Here is a 19,803-nt window from a genome sequence, read left to right on the forward strand (position 1 = left end):
TTTGCATGTTATATGTGTGTATGCGCACACATAATGCAAGTGGCATGTTAAACATTTGAAGAGATCTCCTTCTTATTCATAACTTAAAAATTGAAAGTACCTTCCTGCCTGCCTGCCTGCCTGCCTTCCTTCCTTCCTGTCTGCTTTCTTGTAGTTCTTTCTTTCCTTACTCAGCCCCAAAGCTATAGACGTTAAACAAGCAGGCATCCTTGCAGAAGGTTAGGGATGTGGATGGCAGCCTGCTGCAGGTGTTGGAGACTAACCAGGATGGACAGGTGTTTACCTGGTGTGGAGCATGTTTTCAGAGCCCAAGGAGGGAGAGAAGGGCCCCAATGGTGACAGTGGCCTGGTGTGAGCTGTTGAAGTCCAAGCAGTGAAAAAGGTGTCTACATGGAAGTGGGGGAGAACATCAGTAATGAGAGATGATGGGTTACACCCAGCAGGGATTGATAAAATGAGTAGATATAATGAGGCTAATGAGAGCCAGGTTTCTTATGAAGAAAGGAAGTTACAAATATAGATGGAAATAAAACTAGACTGAACACTGTGGTATTGGATTAGAATTGGAGACCACAATGTAAACTGATGGTTTTCAATAGATAATAGATAAAAAATAAAATAGATATAAATGAATATATATAATACATATACATAATATGTTTGTTTGTCTTTTTTATACATATATTCACTAATTCTGTTCTCTGAGAGGGACTAGGAGTAATGAAATTCCAATAATGATGTGCATATCTAGTGCCCAAACTTTGGTTTCTAAATTCTATTCCTCCCCCCACCCAAAAAAAATCAGCGTTCTTTAAGGAAATGACTGATTACAAAGCTGTCCAAAAAAAAAAAAAAATCATATAAGCTGGAACATTTTATTGCACCATTAAGTAAAAAAGTGCTCAAAGAAAGATGGAGGCAGATAGAAAAAACATCAAAGCCAACTTAACAGGCTCTCATTGCCCAAATCTGTAATGATTTGAACATCAAGTAAATAATGATAAATGAACTATAACCCATAAAATAAAATAGGAATTCATGAATTCATATGACATAACTAAATGGATAAATAAATGGGGAGAAAAGATGTAATTAGAAAATCATGATTTGGCAACTATCAAAGTAATAATTCAGCTAAGAAATGGCAATGGATACAACTAGTGGGTAAATTTAATGAGGATAGCTTGTTTATATAGTCTCAAGTATCTCTGAACAAAACAACTATTAATTACAAAGGACAAAAGAGTAAATTTACAATGGAGAAACCTGGAAGATACTATTTAATAAAGTGATCCAAATTAACATCATTAGTAATGGGACAAATTTAAATTATGTACCACCTGAGAGGAAATGATGAGGACATGGGATCATTTCTATGATATTCCAGCCCAAAGTGCATAACCTGAATTTAACTATAAGGAAACATCAGACAAATCCAAATTGAGAGACATTTCACAAAATAACCAGAGTCAAAGGAGTCAAGATCATGAAGTCAAGGAAAGACTGAAGATTAAAGAGATGTGTCAAACAATATTTCTGTATAATTCCAAATCCTCTCCTATAAAGAACATTATTAAGACCACTGGAAAAACTTAGATGGGGTGTGAGCATCAGTTGCTATTAACATGTCAATATTAACTTCCTGATGTTAATGGTTACACTGTCATATATGTAGAAGAATGTCCTTGTCTTTGAGAAATATACACTACAATATGTAGGAGTCATAGAGCCATATGTTGGCAACTTACTCTCAAATGGCTCAGGGAAAAAGTTATTTGAACTATTCTTGTAACTTTTCTGTAAGTTTTAAGTTATTTCCTAAAAAAAGAAAAAAATAAATACATCTAACATTGCCCACCTAGCTAATTAGAAAAAGGTAAAAGTTTGCCAGCATATTCTGTCAACAAGTCTATGAGGAAACACACATTTCTGGCACAAATGCAAGCTGGTACAATCTCCATGAAAAGAAATTTGGCTAGATTATCTAGCAAAAGAATATACATGCATTTATTCTTTAACTCAGCAATTTCAGTTCTCAAAATCTATACTAAAGATAGACTGGTAGAAATAAGAAAAGACAAATATATGCACAAGCCTTTTGATTTCAGCACTATCTTTAGAGTAAAAAACTAAAAAATAAAATAAAATAAAATCCTTCAATAGAGAACTGATTGAAAAAACAATGGTTCACCCATACACAAGAATACTAGAAAGCTGAAATAATGAGCAAAAAAAAAAAAGTTATATATTCTGCTATGAAAGAATCTCCAGGAAACATATTTAAATATGTAAATACACCTGAAACTAATTTAACATTGTACGTCAACTATGTTTCAATATTCTTAAAAAGCAGGTAAAGCAAACACCCCAGCAAATGTGAGCTAACCCTGTATGGTATACCCCTGTTATCCAAGCAGCAGTGTAAACATATACACTATTTTGTATATATACTATATAGAAATGAATATTATATATAATTTCTTTGTATCTTTTCAATGTAAGAATAAATCAAAAACAAAAAAAAATTATTCTTACAGAGATAGTAAGTACACAAGGTAGAGAAAAGAGGGATAGGAGCCAGACTTCCTGAATGTTTTGACTTACAGGTTTAACTTTTAAACCATGTAGATATTTGATATAATATCTATTTTTTTAAAGACTTTATTTATTTATTTGACAGAGAGAGAGATCACAAGTAGGCAGAGAGGCATGAAGAGAGAGAGGGGGAAGCAGGCTCCCCGCGGAGCAGAGAGCCGGATGCGGGCTTGATCCCAGGACCCTGAGATCATGACCAGAGACGAAGGCAGAGGCTTAACCCACTGAGCCACCCAGGTGCCCCTGATATAATATCTATTTTATTATTTGATATATTATTTGATATTTGATACATTATTTGATATGATACCTATATTATTTGATACCTTATTTTGATATTTTATATAATTTATATATTTAAAATATAATTTTATTAAATCTATGATTATATATTTTATATCATATATATTTGTGTATAATACCCACATAAACTAATACAAAAATACATTTGAAAAGTTAACACTAAAAATCTAAAGCAAGATGAATGAGATAAACCTATTGAGTTGCTGATATAACCATACAGAGAAGAACCATTTCAAGTAACTTTGAAACAAGTTTTTTTTAAACATATAATTTGTACATTTCATATGGTATATCACAAACAGAGGAAAAGAAAAACTCCAACAAAATCTCAAATTGTTTTTAGGAATTATATTCCTTCCGGGTATTTTGGCTTTCAACTCTGAGATTACTGTGTATGAGTTATAGAGCAAATGAGTAATTTGTTGCTGTCATTGAGAATTGCAACTTTTGAGATAAAGGAGAGACTAAAGTAAAATCAACAAAGTTAAGTAAAAAGCCCGCAATTCTAAACTTGAATTAGAAATGTCAGAAGATGGGGGTCCTGCGTGACTATCGGTTAAGCATCCAACTCTTGATTACGACTCAGGTCATGATCTCAAGGTTGCAAGTTTGAACCCCGTGTCAGGCTCTGGGCTGGGCATGGAGCTTGCTTAAGATTTTCTCTCCCTCTGCCACTCCCCCTACTCTTTCTCTCTCCTTCTCTAAAAAGAAATGTCAGAAGACTAGATCTATCTTCTGAAAAGGCCAAGCAATAGTGACTAACTAACACCATAGAAATGAACACTCTGAGCGTTCTGGTTGCGGTCTATAATGATATATAAGAGCTCTTTGGAAAAAAGGATGTGTCCAGGTTTGGAGCAGGAATTGTCCAAGGTAAGTTTGGAATATCATATCATATCAGAAAGCAACAAAACTTTTAAAGGCTACTGGGGTCATAGCAGAAGAATTCAGAAGCCAACCTGAGGAGGCACTCAAAAGCCAAAGATGAGAAAATTTGAGCACAGTAAGAATAAAAATTGCCATGGATGGAAATGTGTCGACCCATATGAACACATAATGACACTAAAAAATCCTTTAAGTAATGCTAGAGGATCAACCCATTATTCTGAAAGCTGGTACATAAAAGGAAATAATCAAATATTAATCTTGTCTTTCTTAAACAAACTGAATCTCAGGGTAATGAAATAGTTGAGGAGAGTGTTTTTCTTTACATAAATATTCCACTTAGTATGTGAAAATCATATGATAGAAGTAGAAATTTCAAACTCTTAATGAAATAGTTAATCTAAGTCATAAACATTTATGTCTGCTAACATCACAAAAAGAAGATAATCAGTATGTATCTCTCATTGGAAGTATGCAATATCAACTATGAAATATTCTTGTCAAAAACTCAAGCCTCTAACAACCAATTTACAGGAAGTGTAAACCACAGAAAATCGTGTTAAATAATTTTATGAATATGTAACCAATATAATCTAAACTGTAGAACCCCTAGGATGAACTATTTGCTTTCCTCAATAAAAAATTTGTGAGGAAAAATGTAAAATATAAAGGAAGGAATGTGTAGAGTTCAAAGAAACTAGAGACTTATCAACTAATAGCAAGATGTGGGCTTTATTTGAATATTATTTGAAAATATACTCATGTATAAACACACACTTGTGATTCAATTGGGAAAATTTCAACCCTTCTGTGTAATTGATTTTTTTAAATTATGGAGTTATTTTAGTTTTTTATTTTTTAGGTAAAAGAATTAAAAAGGAATCTTTATATTTTATATACATACTGCATTTTTTTCACATTAAATTATATGATATCTGGGATAGCTCAAAAATAATCCAGAGAGAGGGATGAAAAAGATTCAATGTGTTATAATTGTTGAGTCTAAGTGATCGCTACATGGGATTTCATTATCATGTTCTTCTCATTGTTGTATGTATGCAAAACATTTCATCACAAAAGGTTAAACAAGAAAATGATCAGGGTGTTTTTAAAAGGGGAAGTTTTACTTCAGCCACAAAAAGGAGCAGATCTATCTTCCCATCCGAAACAAATGAGATATACATATATTCATACATGTAGAAACAAATGAGATATACATATATTCATACATGTATCGATTCATATATGTATCAATATTCATATACAAAATATATGAAACAATGGTTTAAATACCTAACATAAACAACAAAAGACAGGAAACAAGTGAAGATGCCCTACAATTGCTCAGTTTACTGTCTTTAGAGAGTTCCCAGGCCGGGGGAAGGGGGAATCCAGACAAAATCCAGCGGTCTCCCTGACTTCAGAATATAGACATGACAGTCTATAGAGACTAATCATCACATGCATTTGAAGAAGCTACTAGCAAATGAACAATTAAACATATACCTTTTGAACTACCACTCACAATAGCATCAAAATCATGAAATATTTAGGAATGCGTCTTAGAATGTGTAAGACCCATACACCGAACACTGCAAAACATCGCTGAGAGAAATCAAAGACCAAATTAACAAAGATTGAAAAATGGAGACATATACCATATCCATAAGACAGAAGACCCAAATTTATTAATATATCCATTTTCCACAAATTAATCTACAGGTTCAACACAATCCTAATCAAAATTTCATCATGTTTTTTTATTGTTAGAAATTGACAGTTTGATTCTAACTCAAAGGTTCCAATATCAGCAAAGCAACACTGAAAAGAACAAAGCTCAAGGACTAACATTATCCTATTTAAAGACTATTTTTTTTCTTCATTCGCCCCTCCTTTATTTTTTTTAAACTTTATTTTATTTTTTCAGTGTTCCAAGATTCATCGTTTATGCATAACTAATTATAAAGCCATTTGATGGCATTGGTATAAAGACAAGCAGATAGATGGGTAGAACAGAACAGGGAGTCCAGAAACAGATCCACCTGTGTATGAGCAATATTTGACCAAGATGCAAAGACAACCCAGTGGAGAAAGGACAGTCCTTTCAACAAATGGTATTGAAATATTTGAATGTCTATTTGCAAAGAATGAACTGCAATTAAAAAAAAAACTTGAAATGCAATATAGATCTAAATGTGAAAGCTAAAACTGAATATCTTAAAAAACAATGTAGTTTTTGTTTTGTGTTTGTCACTATTAATCTCTAAGGGAGACTGCCCATCTATCATGAGTTTAACATTATTTGATAAGACTGACCATATAAATTATGAGTTCCCAACAGCATTCAACTATCAAGTAGAAGAGATATATACAAAATAAGATCTAAGCAGATGTTGGAAGTCCAAGTGAATTTCAAAAATAGTTTTCTCACTGCCCAACATGTCTTCTTCCCAATTCTGTCATTCTGTTGTCTCTTCCTCAGTGTACATCTAAGACCTCAGATGAAGTTTTTTATGGCCACTAATAGACAGGAAAGAATCCTAAACACTTCGTGGTATTAGATCCTGGCTTAAAAGAGACCCAGAATGACTTGTGGAGAAGACCATAGTCATTCTCCTTCACAGTGGGCAGAACTCCACCTATTACATTAAGTTTCCTATAGTGCCTGAAGGGAAAGATAACTAGAAGACCAGATCTTATGCTAATTTATAGTAGGGAGCAAAGAATTGCTCTGAAAGATTGCAAGTATATTTGTCCATTAGAAGACTCATTAATGATGTCTAGTATGGAGAAGGACTTTTATACCTGGAGAAAACAAAACAGTACACTCATGGCTATCAAGTAACCACCAAGGACTTCACCAATAGTCTCAAGAAAGGAATAGGTGGCAGTGTTGCTGGTTATTCATGAGGTCAAAAACATGTTCTTCTATTCACCAAAGCTAACTTGGTTACTGCTAAGTATCCAAATTTCCAGGAGCAACCACAAAATTTTAGCGGCCGTAAGTAAATAAACCTAAGCAAACAGCCTGGGTTTTGCTACCAACTGTTAAACTGGCAACACTTGATTTGATCTGAGCGTGTATTTCTCTCTCTCTCTCTCTCTCTCTCTCTCATATGCAGGACATTTCCCTTTTGTAAAGAACCCCATTTTGTGGAGGTCTGAGATAAAGTGTGAGAGGGGGCATCACTCTATATTTCATGTAACATTTTGATCCTGGAACCCAAGTCATTTCTGCTTGGGCTACAAATTTTATAGATTTTTGTTTGCTACTTTGTGTTATAGGAAAATATCTGTTGCAGTTGTTAATTATGGCCCCCTCTCCTGGGAACCAGATAGATATGTTCATAGGGTTGGATAAAGAAAAACTAGAATTATATCCACCAACCCATACTCATAATTACTATCCCATTTTGAAAAATGTCGATCATTTCTTGATAAAATGCATTGTTCAGACTCTTCAATCCTTTAGGAAAATTTCCTTCTTTGTACTGCCTACCCTCCTATGCAACAAAGTTGTTAAATACTGTTAAAACTGTTCAATCTACTCTAACCTTTAACAAATTTCCCAAATGTGTAGAATTTCCAAGCAGGGCTCCAGCTTGTAACTGTTAATATTGAGAAGGATTTGATGAACTCATTCTAGAAAGAAAGTAACTCATATTTTCCTATGTATTGTTATAAAAATGTATTTTTGAATCTCAAAAAGTACCTCACCTCAATTTACTGAATAGATATTCATTAAAAACTTACATATGAAGCACTTATTTACATTAGGACACCACAGAAAAGCTTAATAACCTTGGGTTAGTCAAAGGTGTCTTAGATGTAATGCAAAAAGCAAGGTCCACAAAAGGAAAATTTGATAAACTGGACTTTAACAGTAGAAATATCCACCCTTTGGGAGACACCTTAAAGAAAATGGAAATGATAAGTCATAGAGTGAGAGAAGATCTTTACAAATCATATTTCTGATAAAGGCTTTGGATTCAGAATATAGAAAGAACTTCTTCTCAAAAACTAATTAGAGAAAACAACATAATAAGCAAAAGATTTGAACAGATTCTTCACCAAGAAGATATATAAATAGAAAATAAGCACTGAAAAGATGGTCAGTGCCATTAGTCACTAGGGAAATGCAAATTAAAACTACAATGAGATACCACTACACATCTGTTAAAATGGTTAAAATTTTAAAAAATGACCATGCCAAGTGTAGACAAGAATGTGGAGGCCCTACAATTCTCATACACTGCCAGTAAGAATGCAAAATGGTACAAACACTTAGGGAAACAGTTGGGCAGTTTCTTAAAAAGTTAAACATTTCCCTGCCCATATGACCCAGCCATTCCACAATTATGTATTTTCCCATATAAAATGAAAGTGTATGTTCATGCAAAGACTTGAACCCAAATTTTCATTGAGACATCATTTGTAATAGTCCAATACTAGGAACAATTCAAATTTCCCATCAGTAGGTGAATGGAAATTCAAACCAATCTATCCATACACAGGGGTTAGCCTCAGGAATAAAAAAGGAATAAACTATTGACATATTTATCAAAAGGACACATTTTAAAATAATTATGAATATGATCCCTGTAAAATTATCCCAAAATATGTTATAAAAGACATAAAAATGCCTACTGGATAATACCATTTATATACAGTTCTAAACATGCAAAATCATTGCCTAAGGATGGGGATGGGGAGAGAGAGAGGTTGAGAAGAGGGATTACAAACAGGTACAAGGCAACCTTTGGGAGTAATGGACAGTCATTATCATTATTGTTATTGATAGTTGTTATTTGTTATTGATAGTTTCATGGATAGTTACACAGATATACATAAATTAAAATCTATCAAATTGTACATTTTAAATATGTTCAGTTAATTATATGTCAATTTTATCTCAATAGAGATTTTTTAATGTTTATTTTATTTTATTTTGATTTTTTTTATTTACTTGACAGACAGAGATCACAAGTAGACAGACAGGCAGGCAGAAAAAGAGGAGGAAGCAGGCCCCCTGCTGAGCAGAGAGCCCGATGCGAGACTCGATCCCAGGACCCTGAGACCATGACCTGAGCTGAAGGCAGAGGCTTTAACCCACCCAGCCACCCAGACGCCCCAGTAAAGTTGTTTTTTTTTTTTTAAGGTGAAAATGCCTCAAGCACTTCATTCCATTAGGTAAATGTATAGAAAAAAAATGCATATGAAGATGAGAGTAGTAGAAACAGAGATAAAAATTTAAATCCTGTTTTGATTCATACGAACACACATAGATCTAAATGAATGAGACTTACCTTTTCTCCCACATACAGAGACTGTAATACTATTATGTGACTCCACTAGGCAGTGAAGTTTTACAGATTGCTGAAAGAGAGGAACGGAAAATAGGAAAAGGCTTATGTATTTGAAGATACATCCAAAGTATTAATTCAGTAAAGCATTAGTCTCTTTAAAGATAGAACACTGTCTTGTTCCAGACTGAATATGCTGGCTAAAAACAAAGGACTAAGTAGCCTATCAGTCAACAGAAAAGTCATCCAGCTGCTGTCCTGCTTACCAACAATAAGAAGTATGTGTTCTTTGGTAGAAAGGAATTTCCCAGCCTGCTTGGTTCACTCAAAGTCGTTTTTGATAACCATAAATTTGTCTTTATTTCCTTCAGTTGAGAACATCAAGAACTTTAATCATTCAAGATATGTGTTTATACCTAAATAGCTTCAAGAACTAAGCATTATTTCGGGCTTGAGTTATCCCACATCAGAGTTCCTAATCTATAACTTTATAAGGAGTTTGGTGGTGCCTGCTATTTCCTCATAGTTTATGTTGTATTAATATATGAAATACACAGGATACGGAGAATGAATCCATAACAAGATAGAAAAGAAAGATATAATAAAATGGTATTAGATTTCACATTAATTAAGAAACTGTTGTGTAAAAGAACTACCTGCTTCTAGGAGTTAAAACTCCTAATCATTTAGTGTATTCATTTTTTTATTCTGATTTTGCTATTTAAGACACCCCCTAAATCTCTGACATCAAACCACTTACAGATCTGACTAATATGTCCTAAGAATGATTAGTAGAATAATATAAGGTAAAAGATAGGGTGTTCTATTGTTAACTTATTCTTTTATTCATTTTTGCATTCACTCAACTTTTATTAAACAACCTTTATGTGCCAGGGACTATGCTAAGAGGTGGAGATGCAATGGTTAAAAAAGAAAAAAAGGATATGATTCTTACCAGCAAGGAATTTACAACCCACTGGGAAAAATATTTTTAATCAAATAATCACAAACATAAAGGTATCATTACAATCAGAAATAAGGGGAAAAAATGTGCTTTTGGAGCATATATAACCAATGGAAGCAGTAAAAATCTTCCTGAAAAAAGTGGCTTTGAATCAAATAGATTGTTGAATCTATGAATGTCAAACTCAAAAGAAATATTTGGATTTGAAATATTTATAAATTTAAAAGTCACTTTAGAATTCATTGGTATACAGTTATAAGAATAATGAAGAATCTCTTAATATAGTCATGTGAAAAGGCCAAAAAGACATAGTTAGTAGAAGCAATAATAAAACTGGGTAGGAAATGATATAAAGATGCTACCTGATGCTAATATAATGATGCTATAGTTTGCATATTGTTTTGATGTTGAGACACTCCTCCCCAAGGAAAAGCCAGGTAGAAGAGGAGGAACTATAAAAAGAGATTGAGAAAGAACTACTAGAGAGGATGAGAGTGTGTGTCTCTGAAGCCTAAGGGAAAGAGCATTTCAGATGGAGCAGTTAACTGTCCAATGCAAGGGAGAGGGTTAGCGAAAGCTGCGATGCAAAAAAAAAAAAAAAAATGTCCACCGTGGGAGGGGGACTATAAAATCAGCAAGCAAAAGACTAACAATCCAATAAAAATTAATGGAGGACATGAATACAGTTCACAGTGAAAAAATACAAACAGCTTAGGACATGAGCAAGTGCTCCAATCATAATGGAAAACATGCTGTTAAAGTTATGGGATTCTATTTTCACTTATATTGGCAAAGATAAGGAAAACCAACACTCATCTACTATTGGGAGGAGTATAAATTAGTATTCCTTGTTTAAGAGGCATTTTGACCACATCTATTAAAATAATATATCTAGTTTATAATTATAATTTCAAGTATAGAAATTTTATATCTCCATAGAAGTCATGTAGACAATATACCTGTTATATACATAACTACATATAATATAAATTAAGCATATTCATAATTTATATATTTATAAACACACATATATGTAGAGGTGGGGACAGGTATATGTACGAGAATTGTCATTATTTTAATAGCAAAAAACTAGAAACGATCTAAATATCCAACAACATAACTGGTTTAAAAATTATGGTACATCTAGAGAAAACACATTTGTGCAGATTTGGAATGATATTTAAGATATATTAGGTGAAAAATTCAAGTGCAGAACAGTGTGCATAGTGTATTTCCATTTGTGTGAAGCAAATGAGTGTACATGTGTTTAATACTGCTAAATATTATAGAACATTTGGACCCAGTGGGTGCCTTCAGAAAGGGGATCTAGATACTGGGAGAACCAAGGTCGGAGGGGTATTTATTTTTTATTTACACTGTATTGTCCTATTTGAGTCTTTTAAAAATTATGTCCATGTATTACTCCTTCTACTAAGAAAAAAATAACTAGTTTAAAAAAGGAATTAAAAAAAATTAAAACTACCTATGGGCTTAGGATTATAGTGGTGACCTTAACAAGAGTTTTTTTAATGGAGTCGCAAAAGTGAAAATCAGGTCAGTATAGCGAAAAGTGAGAGGGAGATCAGTAAGTCATGAGAGCATGCATAAAGAAGTTTTCCTACAAAAGGAAGAAGAGAGGCTAAGTAGTATCTAAATGTAGAAGATTTATCAAGAGAGGGGATTGTTACTTCCCTAGAGCATGTTTAATGCTGATAGAAAGGCCGATGGGGGAGTGATTGAGGAGGTCATTCAGTGACCATGTAAGTACCCTGAGCAGATGGAAAAGGATGCTATTGCAAGCACAGGCAGAGTGCCCTTTCTTCTCTGTAATAAGAGGGCAGGGCAGAAAGGAGGCAGAGACAGGGTCATTTGGGAGTTGGTGGGTAGGGAGCTGAGCAAATTCCTATCTTATAGTTTCTATCTTCTTTGTGGAGCAAGAGGGGAGATTATCTGCTGAATTAGAGGAATGAAATAAGAGTAATTGGGCATCTCATAAAAAGTGAGGAGAGTTTGGTTTGAAACCTTATTTTTGAGAATGGGAGACTGTGATCAACCAATCTCTTCTACATGACTTTTTCCCAAAAGCACTTAGACCCCTTGATGTGGGCATAAAGAAAGCCAAGTGTTGGACTCAGGCTTTAACGAATAAGTGCCATCCAAACAAAATGGGCAAAAGAGTCATTATTAAATAGACTCTTCCACCTTCTACCCTCTCCCACCACCTTCAGGATTTAACAGTGTTCTCTGCATATATTTTTTCACTTATTCACAATTCATAGAATTTGTATCTTCTGGCTGATCAACCTGAGTAAACTAAAGAGGGGAAAACATAACTTGGAAGGTTAGGAATTGGGATGTGAGAGAAGGAAAAGGAGTAACATTATTCGGCATAAGTACTTGTGTTAGATATTCACAAACCTGGTCTCATTTATTGTAGAGTTGGCAATAACTATTTCCTGATTCTTCTTTCTAACAAAATTTCAATAAAGTTCCTACTGATCCCTTTCTGTGGCCACAAGATTGGTGGAAAAAACTCACCTCTCTGAGATCATAGACCGTCAAAGCTATGGACATGATGGACATAATTATGATGGCAAAAGCATATTCCTTATAGTCTTCACTAAACCACAAACAGACACTGAAGAGTTGAAATATGTAAAATGGATTTAAAACCTGTTGGCAGGAAAACAGGAAGACAAAAGGAATAATTAGTCTTCACATTAGCTATTCATTGACTTCTTTGCTTTCATAAATCTCCCTATACAATATTCACATTTATTCAGCAATTGTCATATGCCAGACACTGCACTAAGCAACTTTACTTGAATTTTCTCTTTTAATTTCCATAATTACCTTATTACCCAGAAGCTATTACTTATCACCGTTGAAAAGGAGGAGAAGCTGAGTCTCCCAGACCTTGACAAACTTGCTCAAGGTCATGCAGCTGCAATAGCCACAGATTAGGGATTGAACCCAGGCAATCTGGCCCTGGAGCCCTTACTTGTAATCACTGTTAACCTTATCATTTACAAAGTAGTGTCTCATGGATCCTCATACTGACCATCGCAAGGGTGTCGGGTGTGAATATTTCCAGGTCCTGTTTACATGTACTGGCCATAAGAAGGCTGAATTAAGACTCCAGGTTTACAAAGTTAAAATGTTCTCAAGTCTGTTGTTCTTTCTTATGACACACCATCTACGATCTTCAAAGCCATCAAAATACCTTAGATTAATGGCTAAGTTGAAGACCACAATTGCTCATAAGTAGAGAGCCAAGCTGAAAGTGGGAAATGTTGCTGAATATCTAGAACACTGTAGAGAAAGGAGAGGCTAACTCCAACAGTCGTTAGCCTGTTTTGGTTTAAGACTTTTTGTGCCCTTACTCCAATACTTTCTAGTTTCTTTCCATTTGTTTAGGATGGGAACATTATTCCTTGACTCTGGTTAGGGAAGGAACACACAGAAACATTTCCTTTCAGTTTCTTTTGCTTCCTTCCATTCCTGAAAGAAAACTTGTTAGAAATATTCAGAAAGTACCTTGTTTTTTTATAAAAAAAAAAAAAAAACATTTTTATATGTTTATAAAAAAAACATTTTTATATGTTTTTTATAAAGGAAGTAGCAAAGTGCAAGAAAAGACCCAGAGTACAGCTGTACGGTTATAGTTTCATAATAATCATGGCTAAATGAAAAATAAGCCCAGTAGTAGAGTCAAAGAGGAAAAATTCAACTCATTAAATGATGTTCAAGTCCTTTATTTCCTCCCAAACACACATTGAGATGGAGGAAACTAGTAAGTCCAAGCAGATGTTTTTCTTCTTATAATTTTAGATGTTGAGGAAATTGTATATTGTGCTCATAAGAAAAGTTCTGAGTTTTTTAAATTTTTAATTATTATTTCAGTTTCACAAGACTAAGAAACATAGGATTAGAAAGGAAAGAAAGAGAAGAAATGTATGTTTATCCAGTTATAAAAGGATAAGTGGATACATCAGCATCATATCCTATATTGTATCAGGCAAAATGTACAAAAGATGGTCTCTGAGAAAAAGAGTAGAAGAGAGATATGAAGAAACTATACTTTGTATTTTTTTTAAATATCCCAAATTACAGTTATGTATTGACACATAGCATTCCTGATCTTTTAACTAGAACTGAACTCCTTTATTCTCCAGCCAGGATGAAGAGAAAGTACTGATTACCTCCTTAATGAGTAGTTTCCAAATTGGTGTGATTTCAACATCAATAGTATTAGGCCCACATATTAACCTCCTATAGAGAGAGATCATAGATCAGTTAGTTATTAATAATAAAAATGAAACCCACTTTTTACTTGTTCACAAAAAGTTCTTTTCACTCTCTCACAATCAACAAAAGCCCCCCTTGTTACATAATGTCCCCATCCTTTTCAAAATAACTGAGGAAGGGGAGAGTTCCCAAGGCCAAAAACAATAAACTTGATCTTTTTGCATCTGTTGAATTGACTCTTCCTCAGGTCTAAATATTTCCCTGATGGCAATTTGGGTATTTAATTTAGCCATTGCTTCATTAAGGTAGTTTAGAGATTGGCACTCTCTCAACTCTGTCCCCAGCTTTCGCTCTGTGGATGTGGGATGGAGGGATAATTACAAGAAAATCGTTTTACCTTCCTACACTTGTTCAGCTGTGGGAAGCTGCAGAATTTGTTTTAAGAAAAGATGTTGGGGACATTAGACTGCAGGCAAGATAGCAGGAGAGTAGGAGACCTAAATATTGTCAGGTCCCAAGAGTTCAGCTAAATAGTTATCAAACCATTCGAAACATCTACAAACTCAACAGGAGATTGAAGAGAAGAAGAGCAGGAATTCTAGGAACAGAAAATTGAGCACATTCTGGAAGGTAGGACATGTGGAGAAGTGAATCCAAAGCAACATACGGGGGGAGGGGCCTGCTCCTGGGAAGTGAGAGAGCAGTGGAGCACAAAATCAGAACTTTTAGAAGTCTGCTCCCCTGAAGGATATCCCTCCAGAAGCTAAGCAGGGGGTGGAGCCCTCGTGGGGACAATGTGGTCTCAGAACCCTCAGGGTCACAGAGAGAATGGGGGTGTCTGAGTGTGGCAGAACCTCCAGGTATCAGAGCAGGGAAGCCAGCTGCAGAGATGGAGACAAGGAGTGGTCTCTCAGCTCAAAGTTACCTTAAACTGTGATCCAAGGCACAGTTGGGCCACTGCTCTTCAAGCAGGGATCCCACAAGTGGCAGATCTGGAGAGATCCCTTCCTTCCTCCTCTGAGAGGAGCAGTGTGGGAACACACTGCAGGAATCTGCTGGGTTTGGAGACTCCAAAGTGGGTTGTGCACCATAGATAGAAATGCTCAGTCACAGGTCAGGTGAGTACAGAGCCCGGCCAGGGACCAGGGAGAGGGAGTGGTTGACTGCTTTTCTCTGAGGGTGCGCTGAGGAGTGGGAGGCTGACATTTTCATTCCCATCCTTCAAAGCTCTATGGAAAGCATTCGGGGAACAAAAGCTACCAAGAGGGGCGCCAGGGAGGCTTACTGGGTTAAGCCTCTGCCTTCAGCTCAGGTCATGATCCCAGGGTCCTGGGATTGAGCCCCGCATCAGACCACTGCTCAGTGGGGAGCCTGCTTCCCCCTGTCTCTCTGCCTGCCTCTCTGCCTACTTGTGATCTCCCGCTCTATCAAATAAATAAATAAAATATTTAAAAAAAAAAAAAAAAAAAGGCTACCAAGAGCGAACTGAAGAAACAGATTGCTTAGCCTGACCCCTGGCAAGGGCAGTGCAATTCTGCCTCAGGCAAAGACATTTGAGAATCACTACAACAAGCCCCTCCCCCAGAAGATCAACAAGAACATCCAGCCAAGACCGAGTTCACTAATCAATGAGAACTGCAGAATGCCAGAGCTAGGGAAAAGCAATACATAGAATCCAAGGCTTTTTTTTCCATGAATCTTTAGTCTTTCAAAGTTAAATTTTTAAAATTTTCTTTCTTATTCTATTTTTTGAATTTTTCTCTTTCTTATTTTTATGTTTTTTAACTATTTTATCTTATCAATACCTTTTAAAAATCTTTTTAAATTTTCATTGTTATAGTCATATTTTATCCCTTCATTGTATTTAACCTTATTTTTTGTACACATATAAGTTTTTTTTTTCTTTAAAATTTTGGGATACAGTTTCTTCTAATAAATCAATATACCCTAAATCTAGCACATGGTTTTGTTCTAGTCTCCATCCTGATCACATTCTTTCCTCATTTTTCTTTTTTTTAATCAACTTCTTATTTTTATCAGTTCCTTTTTTAGAATCCTTTTTAATTTTCATCTTTACAGTCATATTCCATCCCTTTATTGTGTTTACCTTATTTTTGTATATAGATAAGTTTTTCTTTCTTTAAAATTTTAGGAAGTAGTTTCTTCTAAGAGACCAAAATACACCCAAAATCAAGTGTGTGGTTCTATTCTATTAACCAGTCCAATATATATACATACATATTTTTTTCTTTTTTTCCCCCTTTCTTCTCCCCACAGTTTTGGGTCGCTTCTGATTTGGTTAGTGTATATTTTTCTGGGGTCATTGCTACCTTTTTAGCATTTTGTTTTCTCATTCATCTGTTCTTATCTGGATAAAATGACAAGGTGGAAAAACTCACCACAAAAAAAAAAAAAAAACAAGAGGAAGTACCAATGACTAGGGACCTAATCAATACAGACATTAGTAATATGTCACAACTCGAGTTAAGAATGATGATTATCAAAGTGCTAGCTGGGCATGAAAGAAGCATGGAAGATATTAGAGAATCCCTTTCTGGAGAAATAAAATCCTTTTCTGGAGAAATAAAAGAACTAAAACCTAACCAAGTTGAAATTTTGAAAAAAAGCTATTAATGAGGTGCTATAAAAAATGGAGGCTCTTACTGGATAAATGAGGTAGAAGAGAGAATTAGTGATATAGAAGACCAAATAATAGAGAACAAAGAAGCTGAGCAAAAGAGAGACAAACAACGACTGGACCATAAGGGGAGAATTCAAGAGATAAGTCATACCATTAGACAAAACAATATTAGAATACTTGGATACTAGAATACTTGAAGAAGAAAAAGAAAGAGAGGGGGTGCAGAAAGTATATTGGAGCAAATTATAGCAGAGAATTTCCCTAATTTGGTGGAGGGAACAAGCATCAGAATCCAGGAGGCACAGAGGATGCCCCCTCAAAATCCATTAAAATATGTCCACACCCCATCATCTAAAAGTGAAACTTACAAGTCTCAGTGACAAAGAGAAAATCCTGAAAGCAGCTCAGGACAAGAGGTCTATAACATACAATGGTGGAATTATTAGATTGGCAGCAGACCTATCCACAGAGACCTGGCTGGCCAGAAAGGACTGGCATGATATATTCAGAGCACTAAATGAGAAAAATATGCAGCCAAGAATACTATATCCAGGTAGGCTGTCATTGAAAATAGAAGGAGAGATAAAAAGCTTTCAGGACAAACAAAAATTAAAAGAATTTGCAAACACCAAACCGGCCCTATAGGAAATATTGAAAGGCATCCTCTAAGCAAAAAGAGAGCCTAAAAGTAACAGGCCAGAAAGGAACAGAGACAATATACAGTAACAGTCACCTTACAGACAATACAATGGCACTAAATTCATATCTTTTAATAATTACCCTGAATGTAAATGAGCTAAATGCCACAATCAAAAGACACAGGGTATCAGAATGGATAAAAAAAACAAGACCCATCAATATTCAATCTACAAGAAACTCATTTTAGTCCCAAAGACACCTCCAGATTTAAAGTGAAGGGGTAGAAAACAATTTACCATGCTAATGGACATCAAAAGAAAGCTGGGGTGGCAATCTTTATATCAGATAAATTATATTTTAAGCCAAAGACTATAATAAGAGATGAAGAAGGACACTATATCATACTTAAAAGGTCTGTCCAACAAGATCTAATAATTTTAAATACCTATGCCCCTAACATGGGAGCAGCCAACTATATAAACCAATTAATAATCAGTAATAGTAGGGGATTTTAACACCCCCATCACTGAAATGGACAGATGATCTAAGCAAAAGATCAACAAGGAAATAAAAGCTTTAAATGACACACTGGACAAGATGAACATTACAGATATATTTAGAACATTCCATCCCAAAACAACAGAATACACATTCTTCTCTAGTACACATGGAACTTCTCCAGAATAGACCACATCCTGGGTCACAAATCAGGTCTCAACCATTACCAAAAGATTGGGATCACTTCCTGCATATTGTCAGACCACAATGCTTTGAAACTAGAACTCAATCACAAGAGGAAAGTTGGAAAGAACTCAAATATATGGAGGCTAAAGAACATCCTACTAAGGAATAAATGGGTCAACCAGGAAATTAAAGGAGAATTTTAAAAATTCATGGGAACAAATGAAAACAAAAGCACGACTATTCAAAATCTTTGGAACACAGCAAAGTCAATCCCTGAAAGGAAAGTATATAGTGATACAAGCCTTTCTCAAGAAACAAGAAAGGTCTCAAGTACACAACCTAACCCTACACCTAAAGGTGCTGGAGAAAGAACACCAAAGAAAGCCTAAACCCAACAGAAGAATAGAAATAATAAAGATCAGATGAGAAACCAATGAAATAGAAACCAAAAGAACAGTAGAAAAAATCAACAAAACTAGGAGCTGGTTCTTTGAAAGAATTAATAGGAGTGATAAACCACTGGCCACACTTATCAAAAAGAAGAGAAAGGACCCAAATTAATAAAACCATAAATGAAAGAGGAGAGATCACAACCAATACCAAAGAAATACAAACAATTATAAGAACATCTTATAAGCAACTATACACCAGCAAATTTGACAATCTGGAAGAAATGGATGCATTCCTAGAGACATATAAACTACCAAAACTGAACCAGGAAGAAGCAGAAAACCTGAACAGACCCATAACCAGTAACGAGATTGAAGCAATCATTAAAAATCTCCCAATGAACAAGAGCCCAGGGCCAGAGGGCTTCCGGGGGAATTCTACCAAACATTTAAAGAAGAATTAATACCTTTTCTCCTGAAACTGAAAAAATAGAAATGGAAGGAAAACTTCTAAACTCCTTTTATTTTTTTTTTTTTGAGAATTTATTTATTTATTTGACAGAGAGAGATCACAAGTAGGCAGAGAGGCAGGCAGAGAGAGGGGTGGGGGAAACAGGCTCCCCACTGAGCAGAGAGCCCGATGTGGGGCTCGATCCCAGGACCCTGAGATTATAATCTGAGCCGAAAGCAGAGGCTTAACCCACTGAGCCACACAGGTGCCCCTAAACTCCTTTTACGAGGCCAACATTACCATGATCCCAAAACCAGAAAAAGACCCCATGAAAAAGGAGAATTACAGCCTAATATCCCTGATGAATACAGATGCAAAAATTCTCACCAAAATACTAGCCAATAGGATCCAACAGTACATTAAAAAGATTATTTACAACAACCAAGTGGGATTTATTCCTGGGCTGCAAGTTTTGTTCAACAGCCACAAATCAGTCACTGTGATACAATACATTAATAAAAGAAAGAACAAGAACCATATGATACTCTCAACAGATGCTGAAAAAGTATTTGACAAAATATAGCATCTTTTCTTGATCAAAACTCTTCACAGTGTAGGGATAGAGTGTACATACCTCAATATCATCAAAGCCATCTATGAAAAACCCACAACAAATATCATTGTCAATGGGGAAAAACTGA

The 19,803-nt window shown here is 35.1% G+C and overlaps 1 protein-coding gene across 5 annotated transcripts in view; it reads right to left on the bottom strand.

Annotated features, from left to right (window-relative positions):
• The window catches only part of ATP13A4 (ATPase 13A4), a 122,284-nt gene that overhangs the window by 49,381 nt on the left and 53,100 nt on the right, over nucleotides 1–19,803 (bottom strand). For all 5 annotated transcript variants that reach the window (XM_032869263.1, XM_032869264.1, XM_032869265.1 and 2 more), the window contains exons 6-8: nucleotides 14,253–14,322; nucleotides 12,589–12,723; nucleotides 9,090–9,159 (exon numbers count right to left, since the gene is read on the bottom strand). In XM_032869263.1, coding sequence (XP_032725154.1) covers nucleotides 9,090–9,159; nucleotides 12,589–12,723; nucleotides 14,253–14,322 — 275 coding nt within the window. The remainder of the gene's footprint in view (nucleotides 1–9,089; nucleotides 9,160–12,588; nucleotides 12,724–14,252; nucleotides 14,323–19,803) is intronic.

The sequence above is a fragment of the Lontra canadensis genome, unplaced genomic scaffold, assembly GCF_010015895.1.
Source record: "Lontra canadensis isolate GAN:19392208 unplaced genomic scaffold, GSC_riverotter_1.0 scaffold38, whole genome shotgun sequence".
NCBI classification, from domain to species: Eukaryota; Metazoa; Chordata; class Mammalia; order Carnivora; family Mustelidae; genus Lontra; species Lontra canadensis.